The sequence below is a fragment of the Xenopus laevis genome, chromosome 9_10S (assembly GCF_017654675.1).
Source record: "Xenopus laevis strain J_2021 chromosome 9_10S, Xenopus_laevis_v10.1, whole genome shotgun sequence".
NCBI lineage: Eukaryota > Metazoa > Chordata > Amphibia > Anura > Pipidae > Xenopus > Xenopus laevis.
The window spans coordinates 3,232,501-3,249,880 of NC_054388.1; the positions used below are offsets into that span (position 1 = coordinate 3,232,501).

The 17,380-nt window shown below is 42.7% G+C and overlaps 3 protein-coding genes across 4 annotated transcripts; all 3 read right to left on the minus strand.

Moving 5' to 3' along the window:
• Positions 1–13: 13 nt before the first annotated feature.
• hoxb7.S (homeobox B7 S homeolog) lies at positions 14–6,758 on the minus strand. Its single transcript, NM_001085641.1, is given in 2 exon segments — positions 14–837; positions 5,933–6,758. Coding segments are annotated over 2 exon segments (663 nt in total). The 5' UTR covers positions 6,342–6,758; the 3' UTR covers positions 14–583.
• Positions 6,759–7,667: 909 nt separating this feature from the next.
• On the minus strand, positions 7,668–10,209 carry LOC108702520 (homeobox protein Hox-B8). 2 transcript variants are annotated; one of them, XM_018238034.2, is made up of 2 exons: positions 9,147–10,209; positions 7,668–8,630 (listed from the first exon to the last, which is right to left on the minus strand). In XM_018238034.2, exons 1-2 carry the CDS (start codon positions 9,568–9,570, stop codon positions 8,323–8,325), a joined length of 732 nt encoding a protein of 243 aa, XP_018093523.1. In that variant the 5' UTR covers positions 9,571–10,209; the 3' UTR covers positions 7,668–8,322. The 2 variants fall into 2 exon arrangements, with proteins under 2 accessions (XP_018093523.1, XP_018093522.1); XM_018238033.2 differs by having other exon boundaries at positions 7,668–8,633; positions 9,147–10,207.
• A 3,714-nt stretch (positions 10,210–13,923) lies between these two features.
• Positions 13,924–17,092, minus strand: hoxb9.S (homeobox B9 S homeolog). The gene is given in 2 exon segments (NM_001174017.1): positions 13,924–14,829; positions 16,456–17,092. Coding segments are annotated over 2 exon segments (699 nt in total). The 5' UTR covers positions 16,919–17,092; the 3' UTR covers positions 13,924–14,593.
• Between the last annotated feature and the right edge of the window lie 288 nt (positions 17,093–17,380).

Consider the following 17,380-nt stretch of genomic DNA (forward strand, 5'->3'; position numbering starts at 1 on the left):
AGCAACAAGAAACTCAAGTTTCAACTATTTTGTTTGTTTTTTTTAATTTTATTTGAAGGAAACATTACAACAACTCATGAAGAAATAGAAGCACAGAGTCTATGATTAAATTATATTAAAATTAATTTTACATCACATTTTTTTTTTTTTTTCAAATGACACAAAAATATTACACATATTTGTAAATAGGGAATGGAGAGGGAAGGAGATATCCCCAAGTACTGAACTGAGTCTATAGTGAGAAAAAAAAGAAAGGGGGGAAGGAACAAGCCACAGGTTGTTGGGGGGGGGGCACAATCCTACACACTGGTCTCCCGATTATATCGCACGAACTATTCAAACACAGTCACAAGATTTTTTTTTTTTTAGATCACGATCTCTCAGGAACTAGGATTCTTCAAAAAAGGTATAAAAAATAAAAATGCAGCAACGCTTGTGGAATAATTGGCTACATGAGACGCCACATAGAAAATGGACCTATAGTGTGGACAGGTGGGGTAGGTAGCTAACCCTCTAGTACAAAAGGGATCTAGGTAGTATGGGTCAGTGGATCATCTCCTGCTCACTAGTCCATTGGGCCACTTCATTCCTCCTCCTCTTCCTCAGTCTCCTGCTTTTCCTGGCTGTTAGAGGAAGGGCTGGATGCCTTGTTTTCCTTTTTCCATTTCATCCTGCGGTTCTGGAACCAGATTTTGATTTGTCGCTCGGTCAGACACAGAACGTGGGCGATCTCGATGCGCCTCCGCCGGGTCAGGTAGCGGTTAAAGTGAAACTCCTTCTCCAGCTCCAGGGTCTGGTACCTTGTGTAGGTCTGGCGACCCCTCTTCCTGTCCGCCCCTGCAAGAGAAAGAGCTGTGAGCAAGCACATTTATCTCAGGCCCCTAAAGGGTTATTATCTTAAGCTCGAGAAACCCACTAGCAACTGTGGTACTGTCACTAATAGGGTAGATGCTGATAGTTCTGTGGCATGTGGGAGTCACTCAGCAATAGAGAATCTGCTACAACTAATAAAGTGGATTGAGTGGGTAAGTGAGTAGATGACTCATTTGGATTTGTACTGTAGCACATGGAATAGATAATTTTCACAGTAGGAGTGTGTCACTGTAATTGTGATAGCAGAGATTGCCTTTGGTATCATCTTTAATGATGTGCTGAAGTGGGCAGAGGAGAAGGTGATGCAGTAATGGGAGTTCTAGAGTAAGTGGCACAGAGTAACAAGGTGGCTAGTTCAGGGGGACAGGTGGCACAGTTATAGTAATATAGTAGGTAGTTCTGGAGAATGGGTGGCACAGCTAGTAGGGGAATAGGTTATGGAATAGATCGTTTGGACAGTATTGGGGTGGATAGTTCTGAGGAAAGTGTACAGTTAGTAGTGGACTAAGCAGGGGATAAATGAGTAGTTCTGGAGAATGTGTGGCACAGTCACTAATACAGTAGGGAGCTCCTGGGCCTATATGATTCAATAATGAATGGGGTAGGTCTGGGGGATGTGTGGCACAGTCATTAGTAGAGAATGTAGAACCTGAGTAGGTAGTTCTGAGGAACCGTGTCTCAGTACATATTTCTGGTGGTTATGTGGCAGTGGAACAATCAGAACATGAGTAGATAGTTCTTGGGGATCTGAGGCACATTCATTGAGTAGCCATTCTGGTGGTTGTAGTAGTTGTGTAGGTCATTGTGAGAGGTATGTTGGACATTGAGCAGTTGTGTAGGTCTTTGTGGGAGATGTGTAGGTCATTGTGAGAGATATGTGGGACATTGAGCAGTTGTGTAGGTCATTGTGAGAGATATGTGGCTCAGTGAGTAGATGTGTAGGTCATTGTAAGAGACATGTGGGACATTGAACAGTTGTGTAGGTAATATGGGAGATATGTGGGACAGTCAGTAGCAGGGAAGGTAGAGCTGTGGGAGATGTAGAACATTTGGTAATAATGAACAGCAGCAGAAACACAGGAATTCCCAACATACCAGAACCAAAGAAGGAGAAACCAGAGCCTGGATGGACAGATGGTGAAGGATTTATTAACAGCAAAAACACAGTCTGATGGTTTTCATCCCTGCTTGGACTTCATATGTATGTTATCTATATATTTGTATGTATGTACAGTAAAGCTTTATTTAGTCCCATGCAAATAGACTCGATTATTCCCAGTCAGCAGTGGAGCACACAATCTACATGTCACTGCATAAAGTTCTGTGCAATAAATTGGTAATGGGTGAGATAGTTGTGTGACTGTAGGTCATGGTATATCTAGTATAAGTCATTCTAATAACTGTCTATAATGGAGTCTTCTTTTCCTTCTACCTCCCCCTATCCTTATATAATCAAGCCCATACCTTCCCCAGGTGCTGCTTTCTGTATCTCAGCTTTACAGATAAAGAGGAGTTCATTGTGCAGTGACAATGGCTTTGAAGAACCCCCCCGGGTTGGATCAAGCAAACATTAAAAAATATTTCAGTATCAAAGGTTGCTCTTAATTATTATTATATTCAAACAGAAAGCAAAGTTTTAATATAAATAGTATGCAGAAAGTATGCGCAGCACTTAGATTGTAAGCTCTGTAGAGCAGGAAATCTCCTTCCTACTGTGTCTCCTGCCACATGGCACTTAGTCTCTGAATATTCATACTTATTACAATGCTTGTCCCTCCTGTGTGTACTTTTCTACCTTCTATGTTGTATATATAGTGCTGTGTACCCTGGTAGCACAATAGTAATAAAGTTTTACAGACAACACATACAACACATACAACACATACAACACACACCCTGTCTGGAGAGATGCTACAGGCAGACACTGAGGAAGATTATTGTTTTGAGTAGACCCCCAATGGGAGATAAGCTGCATCTGGGCAGTTCCGCATAGCAACCAATCAGTGATTAGCTTTATTTCAGGCAGCCGCCTATTGAACACTAAAAGCAATCATCTGATTGGTTGCAATTGGGTTACTGCCCAGGTGAAAGGTTTATTAGGTCTTCAATGAGTTTATCCTTTTGTTGGCCTAAAATTCCTCCCAACCTACAAACATATACAGGTACTTTAATTGGCTTCTGATTATTACTGACCCCACTATGTTTAAATTAGAGAAGGTCTTCCAATGTAAGCTCCAATAGGGCAGAGACTGATATAAGTAATATATAATATATATTTAATACATTAAATAAATACAACATATTGATATATGGATTTCTGATCAGCAGCCAACCCAATGCTCCTTCTTCCAACTCACATCCAACCAGACAAACTTGTAATCATTTTATACAGATGGACGGGACCTAATTAATACATCAATGAAAGGGGTGGGGACTGGTGATGATGTCACAACAGGGGTGGGGCCAGGCTGAGAGTTTGGACTGCAACCCAACCTGTAGATAACCCCACTGGTTATGCAGGATTTGATTGGGCATCAGAAGGTCCTACTGGGGAGAAATGGCCCAGTCATTGTGAGCCATTCAGTGTGAGATTAGAAGATACAGCTAGCTGATAAGTCACTTCAATTGTAAGCTCTGAAAGCAAGTCATAGATGCACATGGATATATATGATATAAGTGTGATATAAGCAATTAAAATTCATATATCAATATATTAAAATCCAAATATCAGAAGGATGAAGTTTCATAAACACATATTGGTCCAGGCTCATCTTTACTTCAGGTCAAGGAGGCCTTTAGGGGTTATAGGTGATACAAAGGAAGGAGACAAAATCCTTACTGTATGGCACAGGGGGCCCAAATGTCACACTTGTGAATTGGTTGCATTTCAAAGGTGGGCATGGGCCCCCCAGAAGCCAAATTCTGCTTCCCCCACTGTAACGCCCCCGGTGAGAGAGAGGGGGAGATTTATGGAAACATAATGGTTCCCTATGGGTCCAGTGGGCGAGTAACAATCACATGACTGGGCCACTGAAGATTTCAACACGGGGGAATCGGAAGAGGCTCAGAATTAGGTAACTGGGGGTATGTGCTGATATTTGGTACATCTGCACGTTCTTCTATGTTCAGGTCCCATTGTTATTCAGGGGGGCTTATGTCTGTGGCATTTGGGTTCTGCCTGGCACTGTCCCTTTCTCTGGCCAATTAGGTGAATCACTAGCTGGGCCTCTTACTATATTGAAATAAATCAGCCCTGGGACAAAACGTGATTCAAAAACTGATCTCAAACAGCTGTCAGTCATAAGACTGCTAGCTCAGAGGGTCACACAACCCCTCCACTCACATCCCAGTCTCTTGCAATATGTCCCTGTGTGGTACAAATGGGAATATACATCTATGTTCCAATACAGCTGTGTGTGTGATGGAAATACTGCACATGGATGTACATGGAGGAGAGTCATAAACATATTGTCCTTTACTAATAATATACAGACACATATATACTGAATATACACATAGAAATAAAGCCCCTACACTTGCCTTGTAACTCACACACACACCACAGACACACAGTGTATATACAGTATATAGATATATAGATATAAATGACATTTAGCAAAGGGAAGAGCTTATTTAGCCCCACAAACAGGAGCATAAACTGGGACAAAGCTCAGCGCTGACAATGGAAGAGATTCAATGGAAAGTACTGGGCGCTAAACAGAAGCAGCGCAGCCTCAGCACAGGGATGTTATTGAGCCCCCCAAGGTGTCCATAGCGCCCACCCAGTGAGCTGAGGTTGTAGAAGATGAAGAATGAAGGATTAAGGGCTTAGCCTTTCCCCTAGAACAGACCCATCATAACTGAAATATCCTCCAGTGCTGAGCTCTTGTTCCACAACACAATCTCCTAAAGCGCTTCTGCGCCAAAACTTTGGGTCTGTCCGTCACTTTAGCGCAGGAAATAACATCGACTGGACCTAGAGGCCGGCGACCCCGGGGCTCCTTCTTTATTTCTCTCTCGCAGCACACACACCATATACAATGATGTATAAATACAAACACACAAGAAATAATGATGTATAAATACAATAAATAGGCTTTATCTAAAATAAAAGAAATGTATCAGACACACACTCGTATATATAAGTATTGTGTCTGTATCTCTTTATCGTAGTGTATAAAGCTGCACTGTGACCCCCCAAAATAAAAACTTACTGCGAATTAACAAACGCAGATATATACGCACACTTTGTCTCTTTGTCTCTCATTCACTCACTCACATATTCTCTCTCACTCACATATTCTCTCTAACACTCACATATTCTCTCTCACTCACATATTCTCTCTCACTCACATATTCTCTCTTCACTCACACTCACATATTCTCTCTCTCACACACTCACATATTTTCTATCTCACACTCAAATATTCTCTATCTCACACTGACCTATTCTCTCTCATAAGAACAGCCACCTATATCCCCATGAGAATCATTTTGAGACCAATAAATAAATATAATAGACAACTGAACAGTGTTAATTCTCCATTAACACAATGTGTGTGTATTGTGTATGTTTTGTGTGTGTAGATGGATAGATACACACACACATGATGATTGGATTATAGAGAGCCAGGGATGACAGACAGACACAGAACTGAGCTGCTTCTAGAGAGAAATAGAGTGGAAAGTTGATATATACAGTATATATGTGTATATATATATATATATGTGTGTGTGTGAGGTGCAGGGGTACATCGCTAGTAAATTGAATACCGGGGTGTTAAATGGAGACAGAGGCAGAAGATAATGGGGATTGGGGTAGAGCCGGGTCTGTAGAGGAACCTCAGTGCCAGTTCTGCTCCCAACTGCCATTCCCTTTGTCAGGCGTTTATTCGCTTATTTCCTCTCCCAGACCAAGTCTTATGTGTCACTCATGGTGGTTTCTGGAGCTCACTAGTTAACCCCTGAATGCCATGGACTCGACCATTTGACACTGAGCACTAACCCCCGAGCTGCCTTTACCCCAGGAATCCAGCGCACTAACGCGTGTGCCACTTACCTGCGCTCCTCATCCAGGGGTAGATTCTCAAGTTGGCCTCATTGTGCAGCTCCGACTCCCTCTGTTCAGCCTTGGCGCTGTTCTGCTTAGTGGGGTCGCCGGCGCACATCAGGGAGGAGAGGTTCTGCTCAAAGGGCGAGCAGTGCATATTGAAGGAGGCAGCGTCGAGCCCATAGCTGGAGGGGTACATGGCCGGGCTCTGGGGGTGCAGGCTGCTCCCATTACTGTATAAACCATGAGCCGCCGACCCCGCCGGGAACGTTCCGCCCGGGCTGCTCCCGTAGCCGCTGCGCTGGGGATTGGAGGCAAAGGCGCACGAAGTTTGCTCGGGGAAGACTCCAGATGAGAAAACTGAAGTTGCAGTCGGATATTTGGAGAATAAAGCATTGGCATAATACAATGAACTCATAATTCGGCCGGATGATTTGTAGGCCGGGCCCTTTTAGTGTCGGTTTTACGAGGTACCGTGATATATTACAGAATTAGACTCCAGATTTACACCAAAAAGGACCCCCTTTTTCCTCCCTGACCATGTGACTGCGGGACACGTGATTTTCCAGCGGCCAATCCCCGCCGAGCTTCCCACAGCTCTTGTAATGTGGAAAAAAAAATGGTTGTGGAGCTGGATTTATAAAATATGATAAATATTTCATGGGATCATCTAACCCGCTAACATGGACGAGTTTCAGCTGAAATTGCGCTCGAGTCCATAAGTGACCGCTGATCTGTCTCTCCTTTAAATGAGATCAATCCTGTGTGTCTCCGAGATCCCTGCAATCCTATTTATTTCTCTATTCATTCGCCTCTAACATCTCTCTCTCTCTGGCATCGATATTAATGGCCATTGCGCTCTCAGCCCTGGAGAGACACAGAGAGGCAGAGAGGCAGAGATACAGAGAGACAGAGAGAGAAGTAGAGACACATAGAGAGAGAAAGAGACAGAGAGAGAGAGAGAGAGAGAGGCAGAGATACAGAGAGACAGAGAGAAAGGCAGAGACACAGAGATACAGAGAGAGAGAGAGACAGAGAGAGAGAGAGAGAGAGAGAGAGAGAGAGAGAGAGAGAGAGAGAGAGAGAAATAAGTAGTGGAGCTCTTAGCTGATTACATGTTCTTGCTAAGCCTGCACATTCCATGAAGAGAAAAGATTGAGCCTTGGTGCACAATTACATTACCTCCCAAACTTCCATCACCTTCCCCAGCACTCAGCTCTTCTCCAGCCCAGCGCCTGTTAACCCTTTCATGCCATCTGTAGGCCCCTTTGACACCCCAAAGGGTTCCCAATAAAAAGCGACAGCAAACACACCCCCAGCACACACACACAGATACACACAGACACACTAACACCATCCACTGCCATTTTTATGCAACTAAACTGCACCGAATGTACCTGTACGGGGCAGAACACAAGACAGTGGTGCCCATTTTATGCCTCCCAAATCATCCCTGACACCAAAGGGTTCCCAATAAAAAGTGACTAACACACTAACCCCATCCATTGCCATTTTTATGCAACTAAACTGCAAGCGGACACAGTGCGGGTACCTGTTCAGTGTCAGGGTCCATGAGGGAGATGCAGAAATCTTCTTTTTTTCAATGTAATGCCCATTTCATGCCTCACCCCTTCTCCCTCTCCAGAGTTTCCCAGTGCCCAGCGTTCCTTTTAATCCCAGTATCCCCCTGCTGGCTAAACACAGGGACCCCATTTAGACAAGACAAGACTGCAAAATCGCATGGTGCCACAAATTCCCTCTTGTAAACTTTATTAGCGCTGCTTATTCTGTCGCTTCCATGTTTAGACAACAGAACAAAGTGGGTCGAACAATAAACTCACCCCCCCAATAAAAATGAATTCCACGTTCACAGGATACAGTAATCTGTCTACAGTTACCCTAATAATAAGCACAAGTGGGGTCGTTGCAAGCATGCTAACTAAAGAGAGGGGGATCCTCTGGCCATGGCTGGGGACCATGAACAAGATGAGGAGAGGGGGCGTCCTAGCCGTGTGTCCAGGGGAAGTTCTACATCTCAATTAGGCAGTTTCATGTTGTTGGTTTGTCATTTGTTTTCGCGGATTTTCATAAAGGAACACAGGAATCACACATAGTGCACACAAAAAACTTCTAGAGCGACCAAACACCACCCCCCCCACCCGAAGATTATGATCCACAAAAAGCTATTGCGTTAAACACAAACACTAAGGTCACTGGAGTTTTGTTCCCGAACAGAGGAGCAGGTTTCCCTTGTCTTAATATTATTATTATAATGGGGAGCACTGGCTATTGTTGTACCAGACATGATAGGGGGGGGCACAGCAGATAAACGTGTACAGCAAATAATCGCTTTCCTCCTGACTGTTCGCTAAAAATCGCTGCTACTCCCGGATTGCGATTTAATTGCTCTTTTCCCCTTTCTGTCCGTCCAACACTTCCTCCGTCTCTTGCGCCCTCTCCATTTTCTGTTTCTCCAGTTCCTCCTGTTCACATTTGCTGCTGGGGAACTTGTCTTTATTGTTCTCTTTTTTCCATTTCATCCTCCGGTTCTGGAACCAGATTTTGACCTGTCTCTCAGTCAGTCCCAGGGCGTGCGACACCTCAATCCTCCGCTTTCGGGTCAGGTAGGGGTTGAACAGAAACTCTTTCTCCAGCTCCAGCGTCTGGTAGCGACTGTAGGTCTGCCGTCCCCTCCTGCGTCCGGCGGCTGCTGGAGACCAAAAGAGGCATCAAGAATTAGACAGGGGCAAGGAAGAGAAGGAAAAGAAGGAGAGAAGAGCAAGGAAAAGAAGGAGAGAAGGGGAAGGAAAAGAAGGAGAGAAAAGCAAGGAAAAGAAGGAGAGAAGGGGAAGGAAAAGAAGGAGACAAGAGCAAGGAAAAGAAGGAGAGAAGGTCAAGGAAAATAATGAGACAAGAGCAAGTAAAAGAAGGAGAGAAGGGGAAAGAAAAGAAGGAGACAAGGGGAAGCAGAGGAGGAAGTAAACTAAGGGTTGGGGACAATGGGACGGGTAGGGGTAAAACAGGCAATTTGAGATCCCACCACCCAACTGTCAAGCCCAGGAACAATTAGAAAAGGGTCTGTTGAGGGTGTTAAAGGCTGGGAAGTGTCCAGCCATAAAAAACAAAACATCCATCCGGCAATTAAACTATAAAGCAATTGACAAGTACACAACGATCCCCCCATAAAGCAGTAAAAAGTATCTGGAGGGACTTTATGGCTCACCTTGTGGTCTCATCCATGGGAAGAGCTGGGTCGGAGACGGACTCTGTTCTGAGCTCTCTGCCTCTTCCCCCAGCCCAGCCGAGGCCACTTTGCACTCACTGTATTGCACCAGCTCCGACTCTTGGCTGCTGAACAGGCTCTGCCTCTGTAAGGGGTCGTATCCATAGAAGCTGCCGGGGTCGCCGTGACAAGTCACAGCACAGGGGTTCTGCTGGTAAGTGGGAGAAGAAAGGGAAGGCGTTCCATGGTAGAAATCCTGAATCTGCCCCGGGTGCTGAAATGTTCCCCCAGCACTGGCTCCATACACCACTGTAGCTCTGCCTCCCAAGTCTGCCTGCGTAAAGCCGCAATCATAGTAATTGGGGCGCAAAGAGTCGCCGGTTTTGTACTTGGAGAAGAGAGAATTGACGAAATAAGAGCTCATGTTAATTTCGCTTTTTTTTTTTTTTTACCAACACCAGAGAAGCTGAAGGAGCTGGCTGGAGAGCCTGTGATTTCCACAAGTACAAAAGAAAGGGGGGACAATCAAAAGTCTACGTTTGGATGATATTACATCCCCCCCCTTGTTGTTATCCAAAAAAAAAAAAATTAAAAAAAATTAAAAAAAAAACCCGATGCACCCACTTAAAGACTTGTCGCTTTACATTTCCAAGAAGGGAACTTGCCAGTTCATAAACAGTTTTCTGTGATTTACTCGCCAGCAAATGACTTCTTTCATATTTTGCCTGCTCTTTTCAGGAACATTTGCATCTATTAGCGACGCCTGTTCCTATTGGAGAGTCGCAGTCGGGCTGCTGGAGAGGATTGGGAGAGAGGGGCAAGGAGAGGAGACAGAGGGGTAACAGAGGGTTAGTGGGGGGTGAGCCAGTCACTAGTAAACACATTCAACATCTTTAACTACCTCCACTAATCACTTCTCTCTCCTCACAACAAATCACCCACCTTAAAGCCCAACCCCGAAACACTGATTTTTGGGGAGTGTTGAAAATGAAAAGACATTTACGTCGTTCATTCCCCAAATTTTAACGAGGCACTTTGCGTTGCTGAGTTTTTTTTTTTTTTAATTTATTTATTTATTTATTTTCCTCTAAATGTCAGGCGCGGTTGAGGAAAACGGTAAAAAGTAGACGATTTAATTGCCGCCAGTTTTTAAAGGTCCCTATAAATGTAATTGGGATTTTAATAGGAGTTATCAAATCAGAGCGGCGACATATTTTAAAAACAAACGAGCCGGTCACATTTAACATTTTAATGATCAATTCCCTCCTGTTATTGATAAAGGTTTAACTGTTCGCACGAAAAACAAAAAAAAAAAGGAATTGCGTTTATAATCGCGCCCCCCCCAAAAAAACGCCGTAAAGTCTTTAGCGAGCGATAAAACGCCATAAAGCCGAGATGTTGATGTTGTTTATTCCGCAGCAAATAAAAGCTGTTAGGACTTTACGAGCTTCTACCAGGACTGCAATAAAATAAACGCTTCGATTGGAGCTTCCACGTTATTGCGAGAAGCTGCGAGTGTCAATACGGAATTAAAATAATTATTGTTTTCACAATAACACTTTTTTTTTTTGGTGTCTCTCCCCCCCTTTCACTCCCTGAAGGATTGAGATTCAGCAAAGGCAACCGCTGCTGCCTGGGTGGGTCTACCCGGCCATGCTCTAGAGTGCAAGCTCTTGTGAACAGTCCTCTGTGACCCCAACAGGGTCAACAGCTAACACTTTGATTTAAAGCACCCTATGGACTGAACATGTAGTGTACAGCGCTACGCGTTATGTGGGCGATCTGCACCAATTTTTGAAATATTCAGAGTCCAAAGGCGATTTTCCAACTGTAGCAAATCAGTTAGACGCGCCTACAAATACTGGATAAATATTGCTCTATCCCAACTGTCAACACACTATATCTTTTCATTCACTTGGATAGATAGATAGTAAATAGATAGATAGATAGATAGAGAGATAGATGATAAATAGATTGGATAGATAGATAGATAGATAGATAGATAGATAGATAGATAGATAGATAGATAGATAGATAGATAGATAGATAGATAGATAGATAGATAGATAGATAGATATATAGATAGATAATAAATAGATTAGATAGATAGATAGATAGATAGATAGATAGATAGATAGATAGATAGATAGATAATAAATAGATTAGATAGATAGATAGATAGATAGATAGATAGATAGATAGATAGATAGATAGATAGATAGATATACAATTGATAGAGAGAGAGAGAGAGAGAGACAGCCAGACAGAGAGAGAGACAGAGAGAGAAAAATAAATAGATAGATAATAGATAGATAGAGAAATAGATAGATAATAGATAGAGATATATAGATAGAGAGATAAATAAATAGATAGATGATAAATAGATTAGATAAATAGATAGACAGATAGATAGACAATTGATAGATAGAGAGAGAGAGAAAGAAATAGAGAGATAGATAAATATATATATAGATGATATATAGCAGTAGATAGATAGCTAAATATATAGATAGATAGATATAGATAGATAGAGAAATAGATAAATAGATAGATAGATAGATAGATAGATATAGATAGCAGACAGAAGGATAAATATTAGCAATAACGCAGATAAATGGAAAGTGTAGATTTATTGTCAGAGTTTTCGGTAAATAATCTTTAAAGTCGCATATGGCCTATATGTTCTACTTGGCCAAGGTTTCTATTTGTATTAGCGTTTAATTAATATTCATATGTTACAGCTGGGATTGAATCTTAACAAAAAAAGTCAATGTGTAAATGTGGATCCAAATTGGACATTTGGGCTGAGCAGCAATGAACAAACCTCCTGTGCCCCAAGAGTCCCAAGGAAAGGTTTTGTAAAATGTGCCAAACTACTTATTGTAATATATAAGATATAGACCTATAAACACGCACAGCTTTGTGTGCAGAAGAGCTAGCACTCTATTTTACTTATATATTCAGTAAACGGCATTCAGGTTAATTCTCCTCCTGAAATAAACGCACCGCTAATACCAATGCTCGTCTGTTTGTCGGTGAATAAGAAAGACAAGAATATTTAGTGTGATTGTAGCCAGTGAATAAATGAAACAATATGTTGGACACCGGTTACACTTTCAGCTCAGGGGTGAAGCGGCCACATTGGGGTTCATTTAAGGGGAATGAGCTCAGGCCGACTCTGTAGTGGGGCAAAAACAAGGGTTTTATTTTAATCTGATCATTTATTATGTGTAAGGAATGAGTCCTGCCTTGATATACGGCTAATCTTATGGAAAAGACTTTCATTCAATAGCTCCCCTTAAACTCCACTTGTCTCTGTTTTGTTCTTCTAAACATTCTCTATTTCTATTTATATGTACAGCTATTTGTATATGAGATGCACAGTGTAGAGACCTTACTATAGCCTGACCCCACTGCTTATTCTTTGCATCACAATAATAAATACAGGGACATTTTATGGGCCTGATTGTGAAACCTGCAGGAAAGAGAGTTTTTATATCGGTCTCACACTGGTTTCACTCCTCTAATCTTCTCATTTACTGATTGTTACACTATAATAAAGCTGACTTATAGCAATCCCTTGCAACATATCCAGTTCAATTCCTCCTCACGATAACCTTATACTGTAGGCTTGAGGAAAACAAACAAAAAACATATTATTTATTTGTAAAAATATTTCTTTTGCTTCATTTCTGCAGAGGATCAGGAAACATGTGGAGTCTAGTTAGAAACATGGGCCAATGGCGCCACCGAGCGACCACTTTAGGGATAACCCTGGGGCTGAATTATTTCTATACCATAAGAAATATGTATATTTTATTGTTCCTGTATTTTGGAGGGGGGTGTGGAGTATGGGGGAGTGGGTATAGAAAGGCTCCTCGAATAAAGACATGAATGTGGGGATGAGCATTTAGTGGGAAGCTGTGGAGCTGAGTGGGGAATGGGAGTGAGGGCAATGGAGGGAGTGAGGGCAGTGGAGGGAGTGAGGGCAATGGAGGGAGTGAGGGCAGGGGCAGCTCATGATTGTAAAACTGATAAAGAAAAGTCATTTCCAGACGTCTCGCCAGATTTCTCTTGTTTAGAAGTTTATGGCTCGGGATTGTTGCAGCCTGGGATCCGCTGAGACACAAGAAACACAGAAAAGCACAAGAGCAGTTTCCAAGGCTCCTGAAAACAGAAAAGAGCCAGAGGTTTCCCACTTTCCTTTCTCTCTCTCCCCCTCATCATATATTTTGTTTGAACTGTTGAAAGGTATTTACATGCTGAGCTCAGGCTCCCAATCTCCAGAGCTGGGGGGAAACCTCACTGCCTATAAACTTTTACAGCGGTTATATTCTTTTATGACTCAGGCACTAAACGGAATTTTCTCTTTTTATGAGCCACTTCTTTGGGGGGTTTTTTTTGTTTTTTTTTAAGTCCACCATTTCCACCTTTTGTTTTGCCAAAGAATTATGCAAATTGCTCAAAGGAAACACATCTGATGCCTCTATCCTTCCTATACAAACCGCTTTCTTTTCTTTATTCTCCTTTAACAAAAAATATCCAATTTATATATATATATATATATATGTGTGTGTATATTAATAAAGTTATATTGCAGCAGCATTATTATATATTCACATTACTAAAAATAAAATCCTGTATTTCGTTTCTGCTCTTTGCAAGTTGTGGGTTTGTGTTTTGGCTCAATAAGAAATAAAGTATATTAATAAAATTCCAAAATGCGCACGGATTTACGCACCAAAAGCGCAACGAAAACGCAGGAGACTAAAACAAACAAATTGAAGTCACTAATTTAATAACCACGGAAATAAAACTGTAAACAGTGAAAATGTCAGCAACAAAAAAACAACTACATTTTATCCACACAGATATTTCAAGTATAAAGTCTCCAACAGGAATATTACAAAATATACAATCACTTGGCACAGGGAACACATTTTCTACATCTTGTATAAAACAAAAAAAGGTAAAATTCACAATAAATTATAAATATCTACTTCTAGGGATACAATCATTTTTTTTATTCTACTCCCAACCCTTTTCTACTAGAAACAAATTTTTTTTACATTTTTTTTTAATCGCTTGGTTTCTACAAAACTAATTGAACGATTTAATTCATTTTTCTCCAACATAATATTCAAGCTCAGTATAAAAAAAAAAACCGAGAGTCTGCTGGTTCCAGAGATGCGGTTGGAATGAAATCTACAATCTGCCTGTTAATGGGGATATTGATTGATGGCATGTGGTGGTGGTGGCTGTAGGTAAATAGCCTTGTTTAAAAGCAATGTGCTTGGGAGGATCAGATAAACCATAACCAATTCTATGCCAAAAAATAAAAAATAAACACAAAAATAGCTATTAACTTGGCCTTTAACTGCCCAAAACATTTGCACCTTTCAGCTGGACTTCATGTGGAATATAAATAAAGGAGCAGCAGGGAAGGGTTAATCTTTGCTCTGATCTTTGTTTAGTTTCTTCATCTTCATCCTTCGGTTCTGGAACCAGATTTTGACTTGTCTCTCGCTCAGGTTCAACAGCCTGGCGACCTCGTGCCTCCTGTCCCTGGTCAGGTACATGTTAAACAGGAATTCCTTCTCCAGCTCCAGGGTCTGGTATTTGGAGTAGGGGCACCTCTTCTTTCTGGAGGAGCGAGCGTGTAACCAGTTGGCTGAGGGGTTGTCTGGGAAATACACAAAGAAATGCATTAAACACACTGAGCTGCCTGGAGAAGCTCCACTAGGCCGAAACGTTGCTTTTCTATCTATTATGGCTTAGACATTGTTTATATACACAGAATAAATCTCTTTACTCGTGTGCGTATAATAACAGATATGATAAGATAACAATAAGAATATAATAATAATACTAATACTAATAATAATAATACTACTACTAATAATAATAATAATAATACTACTACTAATAATAATAATAATAAGTTGAATGTGCCTCACTGTAGCTCAACACAAAGGAGAGGACAATCAGAATTTCGACTTAATAATATCGAATATTACGAAAATGAGATGCCAGGCCCTGATAGACTGCAAATCAATGTCATCAAATATATATTCCTGGATCAGTGGCTGTTGGAATTGGTCTCACCCTTCCCTCCCCCACATGTCTCTCTGGGTGGGAATTAAATATCAAAGGGAATATTAATTAGAGGGAACAAATAATTGTTGTGTTTAGTCATATATTTATTGTTAATATTATTATTAATAATAATAATTACGTTGTTACAACCGTCTTTTTTTTTTTTTTTGGATCCCCTCGAAATAATAGGCAGCACATTAAGGGGTACACGGTCCTCTCCTATTTTGATATTTGCGTAAAAATTTACGCGCGATCTGATTCCTCAACAGCGTTTTGCGCGCGCGGATATTAAAGGCGCAACTGCAAATCCCTTTCTGTGTGTCTCCCTCTCCCTCTCTCCACCCAAAGGCTTTTTATTGTGCAGTTTATTCTGGATCCGAGCCCAGTTGAGAGGAATATGGTTTTTAAAGTGCAGTTTAAAGTCCGGCGCATTGATGAAGGTAAAACGCTCTTTAACGATCGTTACACGCGCGATTGCTTAATATTAAGTGGCGAATAGAAGTGAATAATAAATGTTTCATCCACATCGCTCACTTGTCATTTGCCAAATGGGATCAATTGCTCTTTATGAATCATTTTCACCCGAGTCGATCAGACAAATGACTGGAACAATCGTCCAAACTGATCGCTCGGCGCAGACTTGAGGCGATCATTTTGCAATTACAAAGCGATTTGATGCCAGAGACACGGCGGCTGTAGGGCAAGAGATATAGAAATATTTATGCGCCTTTTATACGGAATATGAAATATTAGGAGCGTTGGTTTCTTCTCCCTGATGAGTAAAATAATATTTAGGAAAGGCTGTGAGATATAAAGGCGGCTGTAAATCCCCCAATTTATGGGCAACTGCGCAGGGTAATGTAGATTGTGCGGCCGGTAATTCCCCGCCTGTAAGTCTGACACTTTGCGCTTGAGGAATTGTGAGATTTACACGAGGAGATTTGGTGCAATTGAGACATAAATATTAATACATTGGGGCTGATTGTAATGAAATGTAGGAATATATCGGGGAGACTTTTATTGGACACAAGGAGGAGCTTATTGGGGGGACATTATAGGGGTAATTATTGGGGGGCTGAGGGGTAAATATTGTACTAAATATTGATGGGACAAGTGTTCTACAAGGGGGACATGTGAGGCTGGGCTGGGGGTCTCTGCTGTGAGTTGGGGGCAGATCATTGCCGACCCCCCTGTCCCTGAGATCAGAACTTACTTTGATGAGTCCGGTCAGTGTCCCCGGCGGTTCCTTCAGTCCCTTTAGTGTCGGGGAAGTTGCCGCTGTGAGTGGAACGTTCAGTATTTGCAGCAGCGCCGCCGGGCGAGGCCACAGTGTAATGTTGGGGTCCCAGTTTGTCCCCCGGGGGCCCCAGCAGCGGCTCAGACTTGAGACTCGGTCCATTGTCCAGCCAAGCCCGTAAGTACCTGCCCTCGGCACTGGGGGCGCCCTCCTCCTGCTGCTGCTGCTGTTGGATATAGGGCTGATAGACTGGAGGGTGCGGGGTCAGGGGGTTCCAGGAGGCGCTGAAACTGCAGGAGGGAAAGTCCAGGGGTTCAGATTGCGCAGGGGCCCTGGGGTTGGGGAATTGCGCAGAGAATTTGGCTGCTGGAGTCTCGTCAGTGTCGGGGCTGATAATTGACTGTACAAAGTAATTGGTGAGAGGCCCAGAAATGGCCATTGTCCATCGCACTCGCCTCCTCCAGCCCCTCCAGCAGCTCCACATTCATTGACCGACCCACCAGCTTCTCCCCAACTTGCTCCAACTCTGCGCTCTGGGGCCGCCGCTCTGCGCTTCTGCCAAGTGATTGGTCAAACTTAGTGCGAGCGGCTGATAATAAAGCGTCACGGGGCGATTCATCAATCGGAGGGGCTGTCAGCGCTCCCGTCTCCGACCCTTTGTTTTATGGGCGGGGGGGGGGGTGGGACACGCCTGGGATCCCCCCCTCACCAACAACAACAACAACGCGCTCCTCACACAATTGGGAACTTGGGGGGCGACTATTTAATGTGTGTGGGATCTGGTGCCTCTCACTGAAGCCTCAGCGCAATTTGGGCGCAACACCTGGGGGGGGGTCTCACTTTGTGCCTGACGCGCAAAAACCGCTGCGTAATTTCACTGAACCCTCGAGTCTCAGACACT